This window comes from Heptranchias perlo, chromosome 5 (assembly GCF_035084215.1).
Source record: "Heptranchias perlo isolate sHepPer1 chromosome 5, sHepPer1.hap1, whole genome shotgun sequence".
NCBI lineage: Eukaryota > Metazoa > Chordata > Chondrichthyes > Hexanchiformes > Hexanchidae > Heptranchias > Heptranchias perlo.
In genome coordinates, this window is record NC_090329.1 from 84,165,648 (window position 1) to 84,182,393 (window position 16,746).

General features: G+C 41.0%; 1 protein-coding gene across 6 annotated transcripts in view; it reads right to left on the bottom strand.

The window, feature by feature from the left end:
* Positions 1 to 1,269: 1,269 nt before the first annotated feature.
* The window catches only part of LOC137321905 (ephrin type-A receptor 7), a 238,076-nt gene continuing 222,599 nt past the window's right edge, over positions 1,270 to 16,746 (bottom strand). For all 6 annotated transcript variants that reach the window (XM_067984759.1, XM_067984758.1, XM_067984757.1 and 3 more), the window contains 5 exons: positions 16,506 to 16,715; positions 14,496 to 14,645; positions 10,315 to 10,508; positions 8,141 to 8,296; positions 1,270 to 3,610 (listed from right to left, as the gene is read on the bottom strand). In XM_067984759.1, the coding sequence (XP_067840860.1) occupies positions 3,496 to 3,610; positions 8,141 to 8,296; positions 10,315 to 10,508; positions 14,496 to 14,645; positions 16,506 to 16,715 (825 nt within the window). In that variant the 3' untranslated portion in view covers positions 1,270 to 3,495. The remainder of the gene's footprint in view (positions 3,611 to 8,140; positions 8,297 to 10,314; positions 10,509 to 14,495; positions 14,646 to 16,505; positions 16,716 to 16,746) is intronic.

Genomic DNA, 16,746 nt, shown 5'->3' on the forward strand with positions numbered 1-16,746 from the left:
TTGAGTTTCCTTACACTTCCCCCTGCCCCCCACTCCCATCTCAGACTTGATGTGGAGATGCCGGTGATGGACTGGGGTGGACAAATGTAAGGAGTCTTACAACACCAGGTTATAGTCCAACAGCTTTATTTAAAATCACAAGCTTTCGGAGGCTTCCTCCTTTGTCAGGTGAATGTGGGATTCCATAAAAGGTACAGCATATATTGTCAGAGAACAATGCCTGGTGATTACAGATAATCTTTCCAACTGCCCGTTATCAAGGCAATCAAAGGAGTTGAATAGTGTTCAGACAGAGAAACATTACATACAAGACTACTGAATACACAAACGGTCAGAACACAAAGACAGAGAGGCTGCATGTAACCCCACCAGCGAAAAAAAGTTATCTGTTTTTAATACAACTGGTCATTCTCTCTCTGCCTTTCGGATGTTTCTCTCTCTCTCTCTCTCTCTCTCTCTCTGTCTTTGTGTTCTGACCGTTTGTGTATTCAGTAGTCTTGTATGTAATGTTTCTCTGTCTGAACACTATTCAACTCCTTTGATTGCCTTGATAACGGGCAGTTGGAAAGATTATCTGTAATCACCAGGCATTGTTCTCTGACTATATATGCTGTACCTTTTATGGAATCCCACACTCACCTGACGAAGGAGGAAGCCTCCGAAAGCTTGTGATTTTAAATAAAGCTGTTGGACTATAATCTGGTGTTGTAAGACTCCTTACATATCTCAAGACTGATGAATATCTGAAATTGATTTTGAAGTTTGATAAAGGCTGAAAGAAGTAATAGTCCCTTACATGCAGGCACTTACCTTTAAGTTCACACGTTCCTTTAATTTTGTGGCCAAATTCCCCACTGCCAGCAATAAATAATGATTCAAATGAGCTGAAGCGATACATTCATGACAATCAGTTCACAACTCATTAGCAAGTTTTGCTCCAGCAATCCAACACAAAAGCCTTATTGTTCCAGTAATAGATCTTTAGCCTTTATACTGTTTGTGTTGCCTGGTTGACTCCACCCATTCACAAAGGCAGCCACATGTTAAATAAAAGGAAACAAAAACCATTTCAACACTATCAATAAGCACTGTATTAATATCTTTTCCTACTTAATCCAACACTTGTGTTCATCCACAAGATCTTACATTTGGTCAGATAATTATTCAACGGTGACAGTATATAAAATAACCTAGACTTTAGAAGGATAAACAGAGCTAAATAAAAAAATCAATAAAATCGACTAAAATAAAACCACTGGAAACCATGGAGGCACTTTTCAAAAAAATATATTTACAGTCTTTTACAAAGAATTGAAAAATAAGACCATCAGAATAATCACGAGAAATCTACTGAAATATTTATACAGATTCCAAGTTAACAGAATACAACATATTCTGGTGAAAAAAAATGTTTTGAAATTATACTAGCCCTGAAGTTCTGCAGGTGTTCTACTGGTCTCCTGCCGTAACTCCGGCAGGAGACTGCTATAACCTCCAAGGGAAACAGGGGAGATGGGCCATCCATCTACACCATTTCCCTGGGGGTGCTGCTGGTCTCCTGCTGGAGTTCCTGCAGGGCACTGGTAGAAAACCTGTGCAATTTCAGGGTCACTGTTTCTAAATCAAACACAAATAAATAATAGAATGTATAACACCAAAAAAAAGAAAAACACAATTATAAAAACACTGTACATGATCTGAAAAAGTCAGAAAAATGGCATCTCTTCAGATTCCTTTTTAGACAATGTTTGCTAATCTACAACCTTCTTTGGTCCTAAATGTGATTTTAATTTTAATTATTATTATGTACAACTGAAAATAAATGAGTTGTCTGTGATTCTCTGTCAGTGAAATAGAAAAATATAGTGCATTTTCAATGTGTACTGAGTTCACTACAGACAGACCTGTGTAAAAAAATGACAGTATAAATAAATTACAACTTTTACATAGAAGCGTTCACATCCCACAAAACCAGTAAAGGAGATTGGAATTCTGATCTGATCCGTGGGATCTCTCATGATACAATCAAAAGCAACTTAATCCGTCCACTCTTTGGAATCCTCTGGCAGTCAGTGTCGACCAGGTTACCATCATTTCTGCTATGGTTGAGCACAAATGCAGATGAGAAAAATCCAAGCTAATTGAAGATTGGATGGGTTAAGTCAGACCGGCACTATTTCATTTGTTTTGGGCTTAAAAATGGCAGAGCTTTGGATTGTACCAAATACAGGATTCTGAATTTGAACCCTCTCCCCTTACTCCTCTGAGAAAAGAGACTTTGATCAGAGTTCAACAGGCTTGATTACTTCAATCATCTCTAGATTCTTTTGTGGATATGTAGACTGAAGCTGCCCCGCATCTTGAACCTTTGGACAGGCTCACATTCGTTCCATGCTCTGTGTTACCATAGCTCATTTGAAAAAAAGTTACCTAATATCTGACACACGGTTCCTCAATTCCCTTTGCTGCCATGTTACATTTTACAATTCATGTTTTTGTCTAGTCTAAGGCTGCATAAATCAGGTAAGTAAGGAAGGGATGCCTGCTTTTGCCATCCAGTTGACAGTTGCAGTCACTTGATTTTTTTTTCTCCTAATTTTATTGTTAAAATGTTTCCATCATCAGTATATTTGCTAAGGTGCCATGCTATTGTATGAGGCCCCGACTATATAGTATTGTTAAAAAAAAATTAAAAACTCTGATTCAAAGAACATTACCCCCTTTTTCATAATCCAGCCTCCATATGTTTAGGTTTTTCTGAATACAATCTTAAAAGGACAATGGAATTCTTAGGAATTAGCAAATTCCTTCCTGAAGTCTATGGAAATAGCTACACTGACACTAAAGAATATATGGAAGTTCTTGAGAATACTAATATGTAGCAAAAGGGAAAGCTTATTGAATTTAAACTACAATGGCCCTGCCTACATGTGCTACAAGCGGCATAGCAACTTTAAAATCATCAAATAGATAAAATAAATGGGTAGATAGAGATGGGGCGGTGATAACCTTCTTTTGCTTATACCCAATATTGCAGGTCAGTATTGAGAAGATGGCTGAACGAACACCATTCAGCAAGCACAAATCTTGAAAACAATTTAATTGATTAACCAGAACATTGTGAGTGTCTTTGACAAATGTAGTCAAGTAAATTGATATGTACACTTTTAAAAAGCCTAGTAGACAAAAAAGGAGGTTAGAACGCTCTAAGATTTCCTTTTGTTTTGTTGTCGTGTGAAGTTCTAAATGTTGCAGGTAGTAGTTTCTTCATAACGTGCGAGTTCCAGCCACTCTCATCATGTACTGTTATACGTCCTCTTTGTTCTTTCGGTGGCTTGTAGGAACATTGTTGCACAGCTTCCCTTGAATTTCTGATCCATTACAGGAAGGAACACAGAAGAATTTTGGTACAGACAGTACTTAGCAGCAGATGGCATCTTTTTCTCCAAATTATAGTAAAGTCTGTTCCCTTTGCACGAAGGGAGAAAAGGTCTGTTACACTTGGATCCCTGTGCCGTGCAAGTGCAGCATCTGGGCTCTCATAGTCTGAATGCTGCTCATGATTTTCTTCTGGTGGCCAACTAATGTAATTCCCAAACTCATCACGTCCCTGTGTAACAGAAAAGCACGGTGATATAAACGTAAAGTTAACTTGATGCAGCAAGTTAAAGCTACATTTACGCAACGGAGCTGTAACATATGAGGCTGTAAGAAAGCAGGAATGAGAAGAGTTCATTCAGTGCATTCAGCTTGTTCTGTCACTTCGATCCTCTTTCAGGACTTTTTCTGACCATTTAAAAAAAATCTCCCTCCTGTGTCAATTGAAATTCCCCTAGTCCCTATTGATTCAGGAGTCTCCTTCAGAAAATTTGCTGCACTTGGTGGCAAATCTTGAAGAAGTTATTTCTTCCGTTACTTTTAGCTCATGGCTTAAGTTAGAGATGCATCATAGTTTCTGTATCTTTCTTCAAAAATTTTCACTGCATTCCTTTTGTTATTTTTATAATTTTTACATTCTCTCCATAATCTATTCTTTTTATATGCGAATATGTTTACCTTCTAGATCGATCGGTACATTCCAGCATTTTATTTGCCATTTCAACTGCTACTATACATTGTCAAGACACTTTCAGTGTTTTGTCAGCTGTTACTTCCATCAATTTGTAATCATATTTGCTATTTTTACCATTGATGTGCATTGCCTTGCATTTCTCAAAATTGAATACATCTGCCATTCACTTTCCAGTAGTTACGCCTCTGTAGGTCGCTTTGAATTTCACCTCGTTACACTGCACATCCCGCTTTCCCAGACAAACTGGTAATATCTCCAAACATAAGATTTTAATTACAGTGCCCTCACTGAGGTCACTCATACATATTATGAACAGCAGTGATCTCCAGCAGCCAATCCCTGGGGTATTCCAAAGGTCACAGCTGTCCAATCAGAAGTGTTGCTATTAATAATTGCTCCCATTTTTCATTATCTATACAATTCATTATCAAATTTACAATATCCTCGCTTTCATTTAAGCCATAAGATTCTTCAGAAGGACTTTATCAAATGCTTGTTGAAAGCTGAGGTATACAAGGATAAATTTTCCATTTTGCCGTTCGCTGCACGTATCTGCATGCATTGGGAAATTGCGCACCGGCAGCCTATGAATTAATGAATGGGAAATGATGAGCTGTGGATGCACAACTTTGCTGTATGTGCTCCCAGTGAGCACAGTTCTGCACCCAGCACTGAAGCAGAAAACTTACCCTACAATGCTCTCCTCATAACTATCATCAATTTGTTAGACATGACCTGCCTGCACTGATTTGGAGTTATTTCTTTTATTCTTATTAAATAAACTATAATTGCTTCCTTTAGAATAGGCTCTATTATTTTTCCCATCAGGCCTCTATTTTGCAGGATCTTGTTTCAAGACTACAACTGGCTGTTTTTTCAGTAATTGAGAATACTCCCATGAGCAGTGAAGAATTCCTGCCACAGCTCCCTCTACTTCTACCCTCAATTCTATAAGTAGTCTTAGATTATATAGAATTACATAGAATGCACAGCACAGAAACAGGCCAATCGGCCCAACAATTCCATGCTGATGTTGATGCTCCACATGAGTCTCCTCCCTCCCTACTTCATCTAACCCAATCAACATATCCTTCTATTCCTTTCTCCCTTAAATGCATCTATGCTAGTCACCTCAACTACTCCTTGAGGAAGCGAGTTCCACATTCCAACCACTCTCCGAGTAAAGAAGTGTCTCCTGAATTCTCTACTGGATTTATTAGTGACTATCTTATATTTATGGCCCCTAGTTCTGGTCTCCCCTGTAAGTGGAAACATCTACTCCATGTCTACTCTATCAAATCCTTCCATAATCTTAAAGACCTCTATCAGGTCACCCCTCAGCCTTCTCTTTTCTAAAGAAAAGAACCCCAGCCCTGGTCAATCTTTCCTGATAGGTATAACCTCTCAGTTCTGGTATCATCCTAGTAAATTTTTTTTGCACCTTCTCCAGTGTTTCTATATCCATTTTATAATATGGAGAGCAGAACTATTCACAGTGCTTCAGGTGTGGTCTAACCAAGATTCTATACAAGTTTAACATAACTTCTCTGATTTCAATTCTATCCCTCTGGAAATGAACCCCAGTGCTTGGTTTGCTTTTTTATGGCCTTATTAACCTACGTCCACTACTTTTAGTGATTTGTGTATCTGTACCACCAGATCGTCTGCTCCTATACCCCATTTAGACTCTTATTATGTGGTCCCCTTATTCTTCCTTCCAAAATGTAATACCTCACACTTATCTATATTAAAATACATTTGCCAATTACAAGCCCATTCTGCAAGTTTATTAATATTTTCCCGTATTTTGTCGCAGTCCTCCTTGACATTAACTATACCCCCAATTTGGTGTCATCTGCAAATTTGAAATTGTATTTCCGATTCCTGAGTCCAAATCATTAAGTAAATGGTGAACAACAGTGGTCCCAGCACCGATCCTTGTAGAACACCACTTCCCACCATTTGCCAGTCTGAGTAACTACCTTTAAACCCTGTTTTTTGTTTTGCAGCCAGCTTGCTATCCATTCTTCTACTTGTCTCCTGACTCCACATGCTGACCTTAGTCATGAGTCGAAGGCCTTTTGAAAATCCAAATATGTTACACCTACTGCATTACCCTTGTCTACCCTTTCTGTTACTTCTTCAAAGAATTCAATAAGGTTGATCAAGCATGACCTTCCTTTTTGAAATCCGGGCTGACTATTTATTATATTTTTGGTTTCTAGAAGTCTTTCTATTACATCTTTGAGTAAAGAGTGAATTATCTTTCCTATGTTAAGCTAATTGGTCTATAGTTCCCTGGACTGATTCTATCTCTCTTTTTAAATATAGATTCATTCCATTTGGTCCTGGTGTCTTATGAAAATTTAAGTACTCCATTTGTTAATGACCATTTTCATTGTGAACACAGATGTAATCTAAATGCTGGAATGAAATACCAACAAAGTCTTCTGGAGTGATAATTGTTACAGAATTTATTTTCCATCTTTTTTCCATGCTGTTCACATCCTCTGCTATGTCCCTTCTCTAATCTGCAATGTTATACGTCCTCCCATGATAGATCAGTGGGAAAATGCACCATGTGGCATGGTAGAGAGCAGAATAGACCCAGGAGATCCCAGGTTTAATCCTTTATCTGTGTTCAGTTAGCAGACAACTGAAGTGCTACCAAATGGCTTCAGTGTTAAGTGCCTAGGGAAGGGGTAACTTGGTTAATGTTTCCACTCTTGATAATTATCAAGCAATCTATGTTTGAAGGGTGCATGGTGAGATGATAGGTGAGGATATGATTCAGCTTGACTCTGGTGGCCAAATAGCTTGTTGACACTCACTTATAAAGCCTCGTACATGAAGAGTTGTCAATTGAGCAAGATATAAAAGGATTCCTGATGCTTATGGAAAGAATAGGCTAATAAACTGGAGGGAAAGGAAAACTGAAAGAGGAAGAAAAGCACAAGGATATGCAGGAGATTATGACTAATCATAACATCAACTCCAATGGTTGTGGACAGGGCGAAGGAATTATAAAGCTTCTGTAGACAGCAAGAGGCACTGAGTGGAATTTCTTCTGAAATAGAAGCCACTGAAATATGTTCAAGATATACTTTACTGGAACCGTACAGAACATCTGAATAGTGAAGAGCAAAGAGAAGAGTTAGGGAAAGGAAAAACTTGTCGCTATGCGGTGTGACATATATTTTCCCTCTAGTTCATGTAATATATTAGTTGAATAATAGTTATTAAAGTTTATATTATTTTGTATACTTAGTTTAATGTTTCTGTGATTATCCTTAGCTCCTGTGTATTTTTTCAATTATTAGTTCATTGTTTACATAAGCTTTCATATATTATTACTAGCTTACATCTCTGCACTTTTAAATGACAGCTGTGGTGTTGAAACATTTGTGGTAAAAACACGACAAACAACTTAGTGGACAAAAATCTGCAGGAATTCTTTGCAAAATATTTGTCATAGCTCAGCATTTTTATCCACCTGACTCTCCAATCCACTGCTTAAAGGGACAATTGTGCCATTATAAAGGACACAGTTTTTATTTTGGTAAACCTTCCTTTTAAAGCTTCCTTTTTAATCAGTTTCAAGGCAAAGATTTAGGATTTTAAAAAAATAAACAAATTATTGCCAAAATCAAATTGCATTTTATTGCATGGGATTCGTAAGTGTTTTGGGGCTGCACCTGTCTTTTTCTCTGCAAAAAATGGAAAATTAATAACATTGCCTGTAATATACAAAGGCCTATTGTTTACTATAATTATTGCCATAGTTTATTGGAGTGAATAAACCAAATACTGTTCTTCTCACAGGTGATTCCAGGATTTTTACTGGTGTTTTAAGGATTACATCCATCCATTTTTCTGTGAAAGTCGAAAACCAGTGGCATTGATTATGGCCCAAAATCATCTGATATTTCCAAATTAACTACTGGATGAAAAACAATCACTTGCAAACAGTTGCTTGCGTTTTTGCCCCTTTGGAGTATAAACAGTAATAATGCTCCTAAAATATCAGACTGGTTTGCTTTAGTTTTGATTGCTCAGCATTAAACTCACTCAATGGTCATCCTGGCCACAGATTCCAGTGTGCTGTACCCTGCAGCTGTGAAGTTATCTTTGTACCGCTCCATCTTGATGGCCTCTAGCCAGTCGCCTACACAGCGGAAGGATGTGAAGTCAGGGGTGTTTTGATCTAGAAGAGGATTGATTGGCCTGTACGGGGAAAAAATAGAACATTAAATATAGATAAAAACACCTAAAATACACCCATTATTGTATTTATCAAGCAGGTCACACAATCGCTTAATAAAATGTTAGCACAGCAGAAATGGACTAATTTATATAATTATGAGTATTAATTAAAATTTGGAGCATACGTTAAAGCCCTCCAAAATACAGCCCTTCGACGGATCAATTGTAAATGCATGGCCAGGAGTGTTAGCGAGCCATACTGACTAGGATGGTCTCAGTTTTGATTCTTGATCTGTACTGAGCAAGCTGATGTCAGCTGGGAAGTCAATAGGGAGGCTACAGTTAGCGACAGCCAGGGTTCTCGCTCCTGATCACTACCAAGTAACCTGTGCTGCAAAGTCCGTGTGTCTGGCTGTCAGGTGCGGACAAGATTAGACTTGACTTTGGTCTCCCTCGCAGCTGAATTGCTTGTTGATACTCATTAGCGACTTAAGAAGAGTGACCACCTGAGAGCTCCTGGAGGACTGCTGGAACCACACTCCAGCAAGAAAAGAAGGGAAAACATTGGAGGAAACATAATCCTCCCAAATACATAAAATCCTACATTTGTAGGGTTAAAAATTCCCAGATGAGTTAATGAATCAACGCTGCTATAAGAAAAACAATGCCCTCCCATGTTACGCCTTTGTAAAATAAAAACTAGCTGCATTCTTGAAAAAATTGCACAAAGAAACCGAAGAGCAATAGTCAGCGTAAAGATGCATATTAATCATCTGTTGCTGACACCAGAGGCAAAATTATGATAATTAGGTATATTAGCAATCCTCAACACAAAAACCACTATTTTAACCTAACCACCTCCCCCACGCCGGCGAGAATGGAAAGAGTTCAGGCCGGACTTCAATGGAAAGTAAAATCAAACGGGGCGTAAAATGGGCATCCGACCTGAACCCTTCCTGTTCCCACCGGGCGGGTTATGTAAAAATCGGGGCTATAAAGTTTCAGTGCTTCTGACAAACAAATCATCTAGGCACATGGGAAGCCCCATTATACAACACTAGGATGTAACACAGCCCCTAGTACCTGGAAATGTTTTATTACCCAATAATACCGATGCAACATCGCCATCTTTTTAAACGCCTCTAAAAATATTGGTGCACAAAGGCAGCGATGCGGCCACAACGCGTGCCCGAACCGGGAGGCCCGAGGCCAGCTGCGATAGGGCCTTGGGCCCCAGCTAAATAATCTGGGTGAGCTGCTGGTACCTGCCGCACCTTCACAGGCAGCTCGCCCTTCTGCAGGATCGAAATCCGGGCCACCTGCCTCGTTAGCAGCAGCCTCAGGTAAGTGCCAGGGGAATGGAGGACAGCAGGGGAGGGGTCAATCGCGGCCGGCAGCGGCCCTCAGTCAGGAGCGCCGGGGAGCCGGGTGGAGCACTCAACAGCAAAATGAAATTTAGTTTTTTGGCGGCATCCACACCAACAAAACCACTCAGGGCAGCCCAATTTCTCAAAATGGCCCAAAAACGTATGCAAGGGGCCTAATGCCTTTTTTGAGCAGCTGCCGCAGATGCCTGAAAAATGGCCCCACCCAATATCAGGTCAGACGTCTTTCAGGCATACTTGGGGTGCAGAATATTGGTCCCTGAAATTGACCCACATTGTATCCGTTTAGCGTTCAGAAAACAGACGCAACAAGATCCAATTTCTAGGCCACTATCTGAGTTACTAAGGAGATAACCACTGTAACACACCACACGACAGTGTTGTTTTTAACATTTTCACTCATAAGACTCCTCCAGCCTCCTCTATCCCTTTTGCTGCCATCATTTACACACAGTAAGTGCACTATCATGTTGACAGCTTTAGCTTGCAATGGCCAAAGGCTTGTTTGTCACTTTTGGGGGTGTTCTGTGACTGAATACCGTGGTAATTACAGACATAACTCATTTAATGAAGATCAACAGTGACATGAGTTTCTTTGTCTCTCTAGTTACTTGGAGTTCAGTAGAACAAATTCATCTTCAAGTTTTTCCTCACCTACTGCAGGTACCCAGGGGAACCTTCAGGCTGTTTGGATTACGGATCATTTTGTCTAGGATCCCAACTATCTGATCAAACTTGGGTCTCTCACTGCATTCCTGCTGCCAGCAGTCGAGCATCAATTGGTGAAGGCCAGGTGGACAGTCCATGGGAGCAGGGAGACGATAACCCTCCTCAATAGCCTTTATAACCTAAACAGTGAAAAAAGACATATAGATGAAAGTGAATTAATGAATGAGTGATGCAAACCCCTACCACACTCTAGCAGAACTTACTTATAGTACAAAGAAAATCCTTCAGTTGAGTTGCGATCGCACTTACAAGGTGCTTTACATAACATGTCAAAATTAATATACAATAAGTGCAGGAGCTTTCTGTTTCTTTTTGGAAAGAATTCTTGTGCCATCTCTACTTTAATGGCTGACGGCAGCAGATACAGTGATTTAAAATAACAGGCTACAGGACAGGACTGGTAGAGTTACATTGGGCATGATCTTAGCTCGGAGCCGGGAACCCAGCGCATCTGCCAATACTCACTTGGGGAACCCAGAAGCCAAATGAGTGCGTCGCAATCTGCGATCGCAACTCAACTGAAGGTAAGTATTTGTGCTTCTGGATTTCCCACACACCAAGCAGCCAGATTGACGGCTTGCTGCTTGAAGGGAAAGAAAGGAGCTGCGAATCAGATGGGAGGAGGGAGAGAGAGAACGTGGGCTGTGGAAGAAATCGGAAGGGTGGGGGGAGATGAGGGGAAGTTCACGACATTGGGTGGGCCTTGGAGAAGAGAAGATTGGGGGGGGCTCTATCAGCGGGGGGGGGGGTGGGGGGCGGTGGTCTAGCATGGGGCGTGTGGAAATCAGCCGATTGCAGGGGTCCGATCACACCTGGTGAGCTTGTCGGGCCTGGATGAAGTACTCCTGCTCCTCCGGGCACACAAGCATTGTAATAGAGGAACTCACCTCATGGATCCGGCCCTTCCCACCTGCTTTCACCTGATGTGAAGCGGAAGTGATGGGAAACCCGAACATGTAAGGTTAAATTTGAAATTTCTAATGCACAAAAAAATTAAATGCGTCAACTATTGCAATGAGGTACATTGCCCCTTTAAGTATCGGCCCATTGGCTTTAAGTGGGATGGGACTTCCGGGTTTCTGTTGCACGCGCGCATCCAAACATGCCTGGGTTAAACCCGGAAGTTGGCACGTTGGAACCGGGATGTGGTCCCGCTCCAAAAATCAACCATTTTTACTGCCCACCCACCCCCAACCAACTCATTCTTGTGGGTTAAAATTACCCCCGTTGAGTCTACAGCACAGAAACAGGCCATTCGGCCCAACTGGTCTATGCCGGCGTTTATGCTCCACATAAGCCTCCTCCCTCCCTACTTCATCTACCTCTTTCAGCATGCCCTTCTATTCCTTTCTCCTTCGTGTGCTTATCTAGCTTCCCCTTAAATGCATCTACGCTATTTGATTCAACTACTCCTGTGATAGTGCATTCTACAATCTTACAACTCATTGGATGAAGAAGTTTCTCCTGAATTCCCTACTGGATTTATTAGTGATTATTATATATTTATGACCTCTCATTTTGGACTCCCCCACAAGTGGAAACATGTTCTCCATGTCAACCCTTCCATTATCTTAAAGACCTCTATCAGGTCACCCCTCAGTCTTCTCTTTTCTAGAGAAAAGAGCCCCAGCCTGCTTAGTGTTTCCTGATAAGTATATCCTCTTAGATCTGGTATCATCCTAGTGAATCATTACTATTCCATCGAGGAGATCACATTGTCTCCCAGGTGTCTGCTATTTAAGTACTGTATTCATTCAGAGAAAGATTATGGGCACAGTCATATTAAAATCAACCTTGTGAGTAAAATAGGTCTCGTTTCAAGAGGAAGGCGGCCTACACGACTGACCTTGAAGTCACCTAACATTTTTGTCAGGCCAATCTAACAACAAAGTATGGAAGAGAGGTGTCAGAGAATGAAACTTCCCACTTCACCAGCTCTGACTAGGGAATGGAAAATTCTTCTCTGCTGTTGCTTTGCTAAGCATCTGTTCTCCCCTTTCTGACAGTCTGAGTTACCTTTAACACCAAGAGCTGTCACACAGTAACACCAGACACTCTTACATTTGAATTGGGATCCCTGGAGAGCAGCACTCAAACAGAGACCCCTGCCACTCTTCCCTATTTGCTTTTGCTCCTGAACCACTTCAAAGCAAGGTCCGCTGGAGGCCACATTTTTTAAAGTGGATTTGCAGCTTGTGCATACGCAGCATTTTTGCAGCTCTGGGTGTACAAAGGCCAATGTTATGGAGCTGAAGATGTTGAAGAAGGTTTTGAGGCAGGTGATGACAGGATTCACCTGCAGGCTATGTTGAGGATATTGGCTAGATGACGCTTTGCTTGGGGTCCTTGATAAGCGAGGCACAGCCTCTCTTTAACCCTCTGCTCCTCAAACACAAATTTGTTTTTCACTCATCCATTTCCTCACCAAAGGAGAATGGTTGGGGTTTGGGAAACTGTGTACAAACAATCCCAAGTGGTTTCTGGGACACTCTCAGCAAACCAAATCCTAAACAGTCAGGGAACAAAACGGATGCTTTGTGCATTTGCTATTACTGGAAAGAGGGAAGGATTACATTAAGCAAAGTATTTATGGGGAAAAATAAGATTCTTGCACAAGGGACTATATGCCTCAGGGTAACATTAAATACCGACACTTTCTGAAAAAACTTGCTCAAATTTATAATAATTTAAATTCTGGAAGAAATACGCACATTATATGCAGGTACCTGATTAAACTCTAATGCAACACAATCCCCTGCACCATTCCACATTTGAGAGAGATCTCTGCAGGACCCGCCAAACGACAGCTCCTTCAAATCTCATCAAAGTGGGTTTCCCTACATCCTGTGCTGCTTTCCTACATAATGTTTGGAGCTCTAAATCAAACAGTCTATGGACTTCAAGCATCTGGAATCCTGACTGAAGCACATTTAGGCACTTTAACATATTGATAGCAAGGCCTTGGTACTGGCCTAGAATTGACAACCAGGGGCCAAATTTCCAGGGGAACAGCTCAGAAATGGTATGGACATAAACTGGGATTTCCCACTCAGTCTTGTAAGGGACAAAACCTCTGCCCACTCCTAACAAGGCCAGTGAAAGAGGATTTGGGGACTCCTATGCGGGGAGTTCCTGCTTTCCTGTCCAGGTCTGGAGGCTGGTATGTTCAGTGAGATGAGGCTTATTGGCTTCCAGGAGACTGCCAGTGGGCCCCCAATGGTGGGAGGATAGGCCAGGGAGGTTCTAGTATTGGCTCCCTTTGTAAGGGGGCTCTGAATCATGTCTCAGGGGGGTGACCTGGTCAACCCCCTTTGATAGTCTGAAACGTAGGGCAAGATGTTCCCATAGAGGCATGGGCACCAGGTGCCAATGCGAGTCAGATGCTCTCCCTCTTACCCTGTATACTCTGGTAAGGTTAATGCTGGAGGGCACAAGTGGACATGTCCCTGGTGTAACTGCAGTGATTGCATCCCATGTATTTTCAGGTCCTGGAAGTTTAGGAGGCCAGTGCACGAGATATCTAATCTGATGGCACCCCTCAATGTCCATAAAAATCTGAATAGTCTTCGGGTTTCCAGAGGTCAGCAGCTTTACATTCATGAGTGCTGATAGCGAGAGAATTGAGTGCCTGCTATTGACAGCACTCTCTCAAGGTAGAGGTGCCGACTGTGCTACACAAAGGCTTCTCATCTGTTTTTTTTCAGTGTTTCAAATCATGTCTTTGATGTCTGTCATTTCAATCAACAGAGCTAACAAATCATGAGATGACTTGCATTTACAATGAGAAATAATTCAATCATTTTTAGAATGTGGGCTGCATAGAATTAATTGTTTTTTTCCTTCAGCAAAGTCTAATCGAGGGCCTGAAATATGTTTGGAATCTATTTACACAAGTGAGTGCATTGATTAAAAATCATCTTGATAGAAGTACATCTCTCCTCCCCAGATGATTTCCTCTTTCAAGTTTGTAGCACTCGTTATCTATAACAATTATCCTGCATTGGAATTGCAGCTTGTCAACCAGTGGTCCAAATCAGAACCTGCACACAATGCACACAAAGTAAGTGCAGTGCTAATTGATCTATCAGTTATAAAGAGAAACTTACATCCTGATTGGACATATCCCAGTATGGTCGCTCTCCATAGGACATTACTTCCCACATTACTATGCCATAGCTCCACACGTCGCTAGCTGATGTAAACTTGCGGTACTGTATGGCTTCAGGAGCAGTCCACCGTACTGGAATTTTCCCACCCTATGAGGACAAAGAATATAAGATCAAAAATTGCCAAAGTTTAGTTTTAAAACTGTTCTGAATTGGTGACCATACAATGCCTAATGGTATAATCATTGTTCATTGAGAGCAGCCTCTGTCAACAACAATGTTTTTTGGATGGGTTTTTCCAATTGTGATACTTAATCCCTTTTTATAAATCAGGTGGATTACAAATGCACCTCAAAAACCAACTGCACCCCTCCTCCACCCCAAGCAGATGAACAATCATTTGAAACATCACCCAGACTGATCACTGATATTTATTAACTCCAGTTTTGTAGTGCTACAATATGAGCCTGAAAGATGAATATGATTTGTTGTGTGGATAAAAATATTCAGTGATATACTGAAAAATGACTCTGATATCTTTAAAAACAAAGCTGGTGAGTGATAAAGCTGTCACTATACTACAGTTTAACAAAAATCAGCTCAGTTTCTCTCCCCAGAAGCACTTGAACTAATCTGTGATTTTTTAAACCGCAAGTGCTTTAGACTCTGATCACTACTGTGGTATAAATAAGAAGTTATGATGGCCTGGGCACGTACTAAATCTTGCTAAAGGGAGTTTAGGCTCATCATAATTTATTGAGAAGATGGATTGGGAAACAGAAGGCACTGGTTCTGATCTGAATAGACCGAGTGAACTCAATTTCAGTGTGTGTGCATACACATATAGGATAACAGATACCTAGGGGTGTGTTATAAGCCAGTGATACATCAAGTGATTTTGCTGACATGACAGTTCATGAGTAGGGCAATTTGTGAATGTCATTTCATAGTACATTTACAATCACAAGCAGAGGCCAAACCTGTGCACATGATTCAGCTCTTATTTGCAATTATAAAGATGCAATTCCAAAAAAGCCCTTGTACTTTAGACAAGAAAAACCCTATTGGCACCAAAAGGTCCAACTCTGATTTTGGTTTTCTGCCACTATAAACTGCAACAGCAGTAAGAGTAAATTCAAGCCTACCAAAAAAATGCCACCACTAGCCTGATGAAACTTCCTGCTCCTGCTCCATACCACAGTTGAAGCCATTTCTAAAATGTCATTGCTTCACTAATTGTCCAAGGCTAATTTTTAATAAAAGCTTTTAAGTGTGGAACAAAGTGAGAGAAGCACAACTGCTTTGAAACACAGTTGGGGAGGGGTGGACAGGTTTGTGACCGAGGGACTAAAGGTCTTGGATGTAAGACTGGAGGATAGAGTGAGGCAATGCGGTGAAGTGATTCTGAATTTGATACATTGGGGTACAGGGAGCTAATGGAGGTTGGCGAAGATGGGAGTGAAGTCTCAGCGGGACTTAGTATAAGATAGGAGTTTTCAATGAGTTAGAGTTTGTGAAGACTGGAATTCTGGATGCTGGGTAAGGAGGACATTGGAAAAGTCAAGTCTAGAGGTAACAAAGGAATGATTAAGAGTTTCTGGGGTAGTGGAGGTGAAGTTATGATGTTGGCATGCGATGTTAAGGAGGTGGAAGTAAGAGGTCCTGGTGACCAATTGTCAGTGATTATTTTGACCATAGTGTTCTTGGCGCTGCAGGTTGGTTTTATACCCCACTCAATTTTACTCCCCATTGACCTCAATGAAGAGTAAAATCAGACAGGATTTAAAACTGGCCTTCGACCCGATCCCGTCAACTTGCTGCTAAAATTACTCCCTATAACTTAGCTGCTATTTGGTATTTTTGGTATTTGTGAACCGTATTTGCTGTGAACAGAGCACCATTTTGCTGAATGTGAGCCAGATAGTGAAATTTAAGAGCTGGGAGTACATTTGGTGATGGTAAAAACAGTTTCCCAAACTAATCATCAATGATGTGCTGTATTTTACTCACTGTCGTGGTGTAGACGGCCTCTGGGTCATCTTCCACAATTCTTGAGAGACCAAAGTCAGAAACTTTGCAGACGAGGTTGCTGTTGACCAGAATGTTACGAGCTGCCAGATCCCTGTGCACGTAACCCATGTCGGCAAGGTACCTCATCCCAGCTGCTATCCCACGTAGCATTCCCACTAGCTGAATCACCGTGAACTGGCCATCATGTTTCTAATGAGATAAAAACAACGTTCTTGTGTAA